This window comes from Amblyomma americanum, chromosome 5, assembly GCF_052857255.1.
Source record: "Amblyomma americanum isolate KBUSLIRL-KWMA chromosome 5, ASM5285725v1, whole genome shotgun sequence".
Taxonomy (NCBI): domain Eukaryota; kingdom Metazoa; phylum Arthropoda; class Arachnida; order Ixodida; family Ixodidae; genus Amblyomma; species Amblyomma americanum.
In genome coordinates, this window is record NC_135501.1 from 107,848,271 (window position 1) to 107,858,695 (window position 10,425).

The 10,425-nt window shown below is 47.5% G+C and overlaps 1 protein-coding gene across 1 annotated transcript; it reads right to left on the minus strand.

Annotated features, from left to right (window-relative positions):
- Window positions 1-265: 265 nt before the first annotated feature.
- Window positions 266-2,077, minus strand: LOC144134902 (uncharacterized). Its single transcript, XM_077667712.1, has one exon. It carries the CDS (start codon window positions 2,075-2,077, stop codon window positions 266-268), a length of 1,812 nt encoding a protein of 603 aa, XP_077523838.1.
- Window positions 2,078-10,425: the final 8,348 nt, after the last annotated feature.

Genomic DNA, 10,425 nt, shown 5'->3' on the forward strand with positions numbered 1-10,425 from the left:
TCTTCGCGGTATCAGTTCTACGAGAGCATGGTCTATTTGTGTACTTCCGATGTTATGCTGCACCGCCGTGATGTTTCGTTTGACTAGGGTGGCCACCTGCGTGTTTTCACCCTCGCCTACGTATGATTTGTACCCCGACAATTTTGCTTTTCTGCCGCATTCTTGTAGTGCTATTAGCTCCGGTCGGTCCCCGTTCCTCAGGAATTCCTGCAAGACAGCACGCTTGCGCGTGAAACCTCTACAATTCGATTGCCAAACGGTGGTTTTACTGGATCTGTGAGCCATGATTGCCAATCAGCTGATTCATCTGGTTTTCTTGTACTTGTTGGGTGAGGTGATCGTACGCCCGGTCCCTTTTCGCAAATTTTTCCTTAATTTGTTCAGTGAGGTTATTATCCCTCTGATGTATTTGCTCTGCGACACTGTTATCTCGTTGATGCAGCTGCTCTGAGAAAGTTTGGAACATCCCTAACATGCGTTCTTCAAAAGCCTTGCGCCATTCATTGTCCTGTCTAGATTTGGCCTCAAATTTTGCCTCCAATTGTTCTATTTTTATGTCTATCACTTTCTCTGTGTCCATATCTATTATGGGCTTCTCTACTTCCTTTGCCCTCTTCTTAGCCGGCGGCTGAGCCGCTCCCTGCTCCTCTGATGCTCTTACAACTGGATTTTGTGGCATCTGCGATTGTTTCGCAGGTGCTGCATTAGGCTTAAGCGCTATTCTAAGCTCCTCAATTTGCTTGCTCATCGCTGCGAGCTGTGCCTTAAGCAACCGATTTTCTTCCTTAATCTGGAAGATTTCTTCATCGCGTTTATCCTGGGAGGCTTCGCTCGCCCAACCCACCTTTCGGCTCGGAGACTTGGGCCTCGCTGGGTTGTTGACGACAGCGCCTCCGGAGGGGCCCGCAGTCCCGGGTTGGGCCTTCTTTTGCATCTCCGCTTCCCGCAGATTCGGTAGACGCGGGAAGGACTCTGATCTCCCTCTCGACTCGCTCTGGTTTCCTGACTGACTCCTGGATCTCCCTTGATGCTTTTCGAACCGGCTCCTTCCTACTTCGGTCTCCTTCGCCTTCCGCGCGTCCTCTTCCATGACTTCCATAGCCAGCTTGGCCTCCCATTGCCTATGCTTTATCGTATAAGGGGTCCTGAAAGCTTCCTTGCATTTCCGGTCTGCTGTCAAGTGACCTTTGCCGCACAATTTACACTTGGGCTCGCATACGTGATCCTCGGGTGGGGCTATGATTCCGCATCCCAGACACTTAACTTGAGCGCTGACACATACGTCCGATCTGTGTCCTAGCTCGCCACAGCGGTAGCACACCTCGTACCGCTTCTTGTAGAGCACGCACTTTAGGGGTACGTCGTAACAGTACACCCACCTCGGCACTGTCTCGTGTTTGAAGATGACGATCGCCGAACTGGATTTGCCCATCTTCCTAACGCCAAGTATCGGCGGGTTCCTCGGGTTGCCGAAGGCCTCTGTCAGTTCCTCTATGGTCAGTTTCGGGTCGATGCCGTGCACCACACCCCGCCCGCAGTCCTCGTGCGGCGCCAGGTACGCTGTGACTTCGTACTCGTCGTCGCCGATATGGATAGACTTAATCTTGGTCACCTTCCAGACAGTGTCCATGTCTGGGTTGCTGAAAATCAGGGTGCCTTGTTTGTCGTTATGAATCAGCACGTCCTTGTCCTGCCCTTTGACCCATGGAATTTGCGCTGCCATACGCACCGCCGCACTCAACCTCGTAGTCGGAACTTTCGAGAGCGCCAGCCCATTCTTCGGCCGAATAATTATCTTGTAGTCATTAGCTGGCAAACGCGGAAGGTACGACGCAATTGAGCGCTCCGCGTTCTTCTGCCCCAGCTTTTTATATGCGGCGTTCGCCTCCGCCGCTATCTTTTTGCCCTCTCCGGATTCGGCTCCGCGTTCCAATCTGGCGTCTCCATCTTTGCCTCCTCGCCGTTCGCCTCTCGTGAGGTCCTGCCGTTCTTTAACATGTTTTCCCACTTTAGTGATCCAATCCGAGGTTCTCAATTCTTCGGGTGTAATCTCCGTATCCTCTACGGTCACCTCCATGGTCATGCAACGGCGTTTCGAAGCGAGCGCCGGGGGCTTCGGCTGTCGCCGAGCCGCCGCGTTCGTTTACCGCTAGCGGTCGGCTTAGCTAGGCGGGAAACATGGTCGACACAAAAAGGCCATAAAATGATCAAACGTCCACTCACGCTCATGAAAATGTCACCCAGATGACCCTTGTGACTTTCCACAGGTGATGGCAAACAATTATTCCATGAATCGGCACAATTTCCACCAGACAAACCAACTTTCCACGGAACCGACGTGAGTCACGTCCGCACTCCCTGGCCCCCTGGTGGCCTCCCCCTCCTTCCCTCAAAACAATGTTATTTATGCGCCATAGCAAAGCACACTACGGTGAACATGTCCAGCGCTTAAAACCTGAAGTGGTCTAGCCGTTTTCTGCGAAGTGCATCTTTACGAACGCACTTTAATGTGCGTACAGCGTGGGAAAGATTGCCCGTGTAGTCTTTCTTCACTAACAGCAAAGAAAAAGAGTTGAAGGCATTGAATCACACCCCTATTTTCGCGCATATATTTTATACAACTATTTAAATAACGAAATACAGGATGCTAAAAGCGAGGCTTTCTCTTCGAAAGAATAGGAAGCAGAGGAGTTAGCACTGCACTGGGGTTAATGACTAAATATGACCTTGTTGAAAGAAATGTAGTAAAATGAAAGGTTGCCTGCTCAGGTAGCTTTAAGTCTTCTTTCCTCCAATGCTGTCGTCTTCCTCGCCTAGTACGGTGACTTGAGGAAGTTGTCAGGACGTGGTAAATAATGGGTGAATATGCTTTCGCAACGACGGACTGGAGAGGTTATTTTAACAACTGCCAGGTCCATTCGTATAATCCCTATTAGCGATCTGGCCCATAACGTTGAATATAACATACGGCTATTTGCAAATCATAATCCAGTCCACTGGTTGGCAGCTAACCTGTCCAAATTTAGAGATTTGCAGAGTCATCTCACGAAAATAGAAATGCGGTTTAGTATCTTGCTTAGGACTCTACACGCTCATACAACTTTTTTACTGTCTCTCCCCAGCCGTCGTATTACCAACTTCAGCCTACCGCTTTTACGATTCTCCTCTAGCCTACACATTTTTGTCCTTATGCGTCCATATCTCCTGTATAAAATATCGGTGCAATACTAACTAAATTATCAACTCTGGTAATTGCACCCTCGGCTGCTTATGCCGAAATTTTTCTTTGCGTCGCCCCTGACAAACATATAGGATAATCAACATTTGCCAACTAATGTGCGATGACAGTTGGCGTTAAAGAACCCCAGGAGGTCGAACTTTACGGTTCCTTCCCCTACGACGTCCCTCATAGCACGAGACGCTTTAAGACGTTAATTTCCATAAACCATAAACTAAGCTAGCGTGATAAATTTGCTCGAATTCACTCATAATCGCGCAGCAAGATTTAGCCTTTCTAATTAACCTAATCGCACTAGTATTGCGAAATCCAAATTTCAGCTTGATCTGCACACCTCAGCTTCCCGTCGTAAACTAGAGCGCGTCTGCCTCTATAACAGGATTTTTCATAGCTTGCCGTCAGACATCCTTCGTCCAGGATATTGTTTATCCCACCACAGTCAGTCTAAGACGTTTACGGCCTGCGTGCCTCTGTCACTACACTTCAGAACTCATTTTTTTGTGCTCACAGCCCTGTACTGTAATTATATTCCCTGCCACGTTGCGTTGTTAGCTGATCGTCACGAATTGATGAAATTTGATGCAGGAATAAAGACATGTGCCACCTCAGAGCATAGATATTCTCATTTGTCATACACTGTGAAGGCAGAACGACCTAGAAACGTCTTATTGCACCCCCTTTATTATCGACATGTGAAAATCTACGATACGGCGTGACTGGCAGGTCGTTTTTTAAAGTTCGCTCCCAGACGTCTCAGGAAAATGCAGCGTACCCGGAGTAAAAAAAAATATTGCTGGGGGTTTAGCTGCGGTTAATCATGGTGTCAACGCGATAGCGATCCACGGGTTAAACGGGTGCACTTTAGTTTGGCCAGCCCCTTGTTTGAGGAGCAGAGCCTTGCCAGCCCGTCCTAGCTTCTTCGAATCGCTGCTGACCCGCCTTGCACCATGCTAGAAGTTCGGGATCCTTCGATGTGCTGTCGTGCTGAGTACGTGCGCAGACATTCCGCTTCTTCAGTCATCGTGCATATGATTAGGGAGTGCTTCGTACCACCACTTTATATGCAGCCGAGCAACGGCGCGCTACACGTGCTCTACTGCGCATGCGCGGCTGTGACATCACGCACGACTGAAGAGTTGGCGGAGGCTCCAGCGCAGTGGAGAGGATAGGATAGGATACACTTTATTGCTCGAACAAGGTCTTTCGTTCAGGCAGAGGTCTTCATCTTCAAGCAGATGTCTCTCCCTCCTTCTTGCAGAGGTCGGTGCCCCTATTCCAGGGAACCACTGAGTTTGGCCGCTCGCTGGGCATGGATGACCCCTTCTCTTTGAAGGATTGGGTTGCTGCTGGAGACCACACTTTCCCACCACTCCGCACTCGGATTTTGTGAGCCATGGAAAGCTTTGTTTCTGTCAAAGTTCCAAGTAATATTGTATAGGGTGGGTGTTGCACCACACCATGAGATCGAACCCGCGGATTGTATCGCGTATTGTATCGTATGGGATCGAACCTGTGTCCCTGTATTAGTTCGGGAGCATATTGCTAAGGATATGTAAACTGGGGAATGTTTCGGTTTGGAGCTTCCGCCAGTAAACTGCTTTTTGTTGATTTAATTTGCAGGAAACCCCTGTCCATACTTGCTGGTGGTATCATACAAAAAGTGAAAAAAGCATCATGCGATATGATTCCAGCCAGTCTATGCTTGTCAAAAGGAGTGTTGCCCAATCGTGTATGATGCAGAGCCTGAAGAAGTCCTGCGAGCACAAAATGACTGAGAGCATCAGCATGCAAAAAAGTCGGCTGACCGATAGTGGGTTCCCTGACAACATGATCGCGTCAGTGGGCGAAAAAGTGCTGAAATTCCTGACGAGGAAAAAAAAAAGAAGTCGGATGAACAGAGTAAAAAAGAAGGAATGGTTGTTATACCGTATATACATAAGGTAACGCACGGATTGAAGAAGGTGGCGAACAAACACCAAGTGAAAGTTGTCTTCAGCGCACCAAAAAAGCTGATAAGCCTGTGCAACAAGGTAAACGCAAAAGGAAAGAGTGACAAGTGCAAGGAATGTGACATTGCCCACAGGGAAAGGTTCGTACCATGCCAGAAGAACATCATATATAGAATACCAATATCATGCGCAAAACAATACATTGGACAATCGGGAAGATGTGTCAACACGTGACTTTTGGAGCATCACAATGACTGCGACAAAATTAACCACCCGGGAAATCTAGCGCAACGTTGCAGCAGGTGTAAGAAGAAGTGCGCACCAATTTTCCACAGGACCACAATTGGAGGAAAACAGAAAGAAAGGATTGAAAGAGAGATAGTAGAAGCATTTTTAATCGAGAAGGCGGAAAATGGAACTCGTGTAAGCACTCCTTCTATTGCACTTACAAAAACTGAGATTGACCTGATAAGCGCAGATGCTGTGTCGTAGTGATGGTCATGTGTTTGATGATGGGATGGTTGCTCCCTTCAAAACCTGACGCTGCGTATATAAACGCAACTTCCGTATAGAATAAACAGTTGTTAGTTTGCGCTTGTGCCGTGTGTATGTGTCCTTTTTTGTGTCGCTTGTAGTGCATTTGTTCCCAGTGTATTTGGGGAGTGCCCAAATTATCCCTGGGCGGACAAAAATATTGATAGAGAAGCATGGGAGACCCTCGTAAGGAGCCCTGGCCATGAGCTCGAGCGCACCACCGTCCATATGGCGGAAGAGGCCGCTACCAGTCAAGGACTGGCAGCCAGCATCTAGCCGTGGACGCGCAACTCCCCGACTTCTAACACCGCGTGCCAGGGGCCAGGACAAAAGTATTTTATGTTGGAAATAAAAGTGCTTGAATCAATCAGTCTAGGTCCCTGGCCTCGAACAAGTCTACAACCTCCACATCGCACTAATTTCCCGAATCATGTCGCAATTTATTCATTCGGGATGCAGGCATGCCTGAGCTGCCCGCATTGATACACAGTCACGGTGTAGCATGCACGGACGCTTTCCTTACATGGATTACTCCATGCTACAGCCAAGCTCATACCGTCTCCTTCCTCCGCTGACCCTCTTAGTTCTATCAGGTGTACTCATTTATACCCGCCACACGGTACCTGATTGGAGGTCCTCTCGATTGTGCGTGCTGCAATGAATTCGCTCATCTTTCTTCGACGAAACAGTGCTTTTTGTACGCTGACTTTAAAGCCAAGCCGTCCTCCACGATTTTGTAAAGCGAAACAAACCCTGGATATACACTCTGAGCTAGATATGGTGCTTTGGAAATTGGAACCTCGAAGAGTAACAATAAGATGGACCGATAAACATTGAGGGATTATTGGAAACGAGCAATAAAATCATATCACCCGCGACGCTAGTAAAAGGGCTCCACCTATACGCTGGCTCACCCAATTGAGTGACAAGGGTCTTCTGATTCGGCAAGCCATATCGCAATGGTGTCTTGAATTAAGGCAGGAGGGAGCCGTTATTCCTGCCCCACAACCCCGTATGCCTATTTCGCAGGCTTATAGAATTCTTAAAATTGAGACCAACACACTCATTTAACCGCCAAGAGTGTGTTCGTACCGTTTCCCCTTATAAAAATGGTCTATATGCAGTCTATGGACTTCTGATTGACTCTATTGCCTTCCTATAGATATATCTTTGTGTGTATTCATATTCTAGACTGTATATAGACAAATGTCTACTAAAAGTGTATGGCCATAAATCTATAGATTGTCTATAGACTACCTATAGGATTAGTATTGCCTATAAACTATTTTTTGGGGTTTGTCTATAAATAGTCTTTAGACTTTATTTATAGAAGTCTATGGACAGTCTACAGACTGTCTAAATAAATTTTTGTATGGGTCCACTTCGATCTGTTATGCCCAAAGTGTCCTGATTTCTATGCGGGTCTACCACACTGCATCTTCTACTGACCTTTGCTGCTCAATTTTTGCCATTCGAAGTTTTAACCCTGATTATAATCTAAATATGCCTACTAAGGAAGTTTCACCGTACTTTAAATCGAACGTTGCTTGTATAAATCTTGCTTTTGAATGATCTGAAAACCCTTGTTTACAGTTCTTAGCTTAAATATTTTTTTATTAAAGGGACCACCTTTCTCGCACGTAGATGCTAAGTCGAAATAAGGCTCTATAACAGAATAATTTTTGTCACACGGAGCAGAGCTTGTTAGGAGGCCTATTACGTCTTCCCGCCTCAAATCGTCACTTGATGAGTCTCTTGATATAGAGTGAAAACCCCATTTACTGCTGAAGTGAATGTTCTTACTTACTCTTCGCATTGCATAAAAAAGGAAAATGGAGGATTTAGAGTACAGTTGCAATTTACTTTTCCACGATCTACACACGTTTTAAGTTAACGCTTTATCATATATGGCACAAAGTTGGCACTTTGTCTACCAGTGTAAAATGAGAAAAATGAGTCTATTGGTCTCAATTTTATATGCACAAAATATTCTTCCTCGAGAGTGCTTTGAAACATATCATTTCTTTCCAGGATCTAAGGAAATTTGTTACATTCTTCCAATAACGAAAAAAAAAATTAAGTTTCACTGCCTGTCTGCACGCAAACCCCACTCAGGGAAAGCATGGCGGAGGCTGGGGGTGAACTCGCAGCACAGCATTGGTTCCTCTATTAGCAGTACACGGTCTACAGGGTCACGGAAGAGCGTAGAAGGATGAACGAATTCGAAGGTGGCTGGTGAGTAGCCCGGTAACGGAAAGCGTCCCATAAAGGGTTTTGCGCTGTTGCGTAACAGCTTCCGTTGAGCAGGAAATATCCGGCGTCGTTGCTGACGCTGCAAGCGAAAAATCCCAGAAGCAACCTGGATGGCCACCTGGGGCACATAACTAGGTGATGTCATCACAATCTTCTCACCGGCATTTAAGGAAAGCGAAAACCTTGACAGGTGGCAGTAAATTAATTATCAGTCAGGAAAGGCAACCTACTTAGGGCAAATCCCACTGGTAGCATTCCCTGCCATCGCAGGGCAGTGGCTCATCGCTTAGCCGCTGCATCACTGCGCATGAAGAGGTATGAGGATTGTCAGAGATCTATGGGTGTAAAGTCGAGTGTGACCAATTTCTTATATATAGGAACTAACCCTTTTTTTTCAATTGCGTCGTTGTTTTGAGGCGTAAATTATGTGTTCATCTGAGATGACACCAATCCAGAGAATAAAATTTGGCAGTGGCTCAGCTCGGCTATGCCAGGATATACGTAGCGAAAGCTAAGGCATAGCATTGTTGTAAAGTCGAGTGTGACCAATTTCTTATATATAGGAACTAACCCTTTTTTTTCAATTGCGTCGTTGTTTTGAGGCGTAAATTATGTGTTCATCTGAGATGACACCAATCCAGAGAATAAAATTTGGCAGTGGCTCAGCTCGGCTATGCCAGGATATACGTAGCGAAAGCTAAGGCATAGCATTGTTAGCCTTGGTTGATCGTGATTGCAAGTCCAGGTTAGTCTGGTTGTCTAGCTATGTTGTTGTCGCATTAAAGACGACACAACTGCGGTTGCAGCGCTCGTGAGCTCTCCTTTTCAATCCTCTGATCGGCATGTTATCAGACATGCGACTCAGATATCGAAGCGAGCGGAGGCGAGCGCAACGACGAGGAACATGTTGTGACGTCGTACCAAACGGCGGCGCCGGTGAGCCGCGTGGCGTGACGTCATGCCAGATGGCACAGCAAGCGCCCGAAGCGCAGTAACTGTCTCACATATCTCTGTGGACACCCGAACCGCTCCGTACAGGAAGGGATAATGGAGGGAGAGGAAGAAGAAATAGAAAACTGAAAATTGAAAGTTGCATTTTAGGAAAGTCGCGCGCTGCGCAGTGGCGGAACACCTGTGGCTCGGTGTTACTAGTAGCGCATGCGCAGTTGTGACTAGGGAGCGAGAGAGAGAGAGAAATAAACTCGGCGGGGCGCGCGTTGTGACGTCATGTGCCTCGTCAGAGCGCGGCCAAGGCGAAATCGCAAATTCGCGGCCAGAAAAGCTTTCGCTTGAAAACCCGTGACTGTAATCAAAACATAAAGGAACATCAAATCAAGTAGCTTAGCCCAGCACCACATCAATAAAAAATAGATGAATGATCACACTTGCCCGCCGCGGTGGCTTAGTGGTTAAGGCGCTCGTCAACTGAGCCGGAGTAGCCCGGTTCGAACCCAACCGCGGCGGCCGCGATTCGGTGGAGGTAAAATGCAAAAAGCGCACGTGTGCTTTGCGATGCCAGTGCAGGAATTATTCCAGAGACCAACTACGACACGTCTTGCTTGCTTTATTTCTTCTTTCACACATTACTTTATTCCTTCCCTGACACCGTGGTTCAGGTGTCCACCGACACATGTGAGACAGTTGCTTGGCCATTCCCTTCCATCAAAACGAATTTTCAATGATATTATTTGTGCGGCATAGCTATGCATTCACAGTGTAACACGATAAACATGTCCAGGGCTTGAAATACAAAGTGATATAGCCGTTTCCTGCAATGTGCTTCATTACGATGGAACGCCGAGTCCAGATGAGACGCACGAGTGTACACCCGTTTGCGCGCTGTGCAAGGGTCCACACAAGACTTACGCAAAAGACTGCAAGGAGAAATTCCAGAGACCGCTGAACAAGAACACTAGTACCGTGTCATCAAACGCGTCATCAACAACAAAACTTGAAGATCAAGAAGGCAGGAGCAGGACGAGGCAGAAGAGGCAGCCTACATCGCGACGGCGAGGAGTGTCGTCATCAGTCTCCCACTCTCGTTCCGCCTCTCGCGGCCGTTCGAGCTCAAGACGCCGGGCAACAGGCTCCAACCAGAACGCCAGTCAAGTGGAGGCGGGTAAAGAACAAGGGCAGGAGAACCTCAACAAGCCCATCGGGGCGCTGAAGAAGACGTCCTCGGGCCAACTTTCAGATTCGAAGGTGAGCTTTGCAGAATGGCCTCCCCTTCCCTCCTCCTCCCCTCAGAATAACACGGAGTTAGCAGCACTCAAAAACGAGATAGAAAGTCTGAAAAAACAAGTGACCGCTTTAACAATCCAAAACCAAGAGCTTAAGCGAGCAACTACTAACGCAATAACGCCGGTAGCTCAGCCGACTCCTGAAAACCAAAAACAGCAGGCAGTACCTAGCTCCCAGCCTGCCTTAGGCGAGGTCTACCAACAAATCATC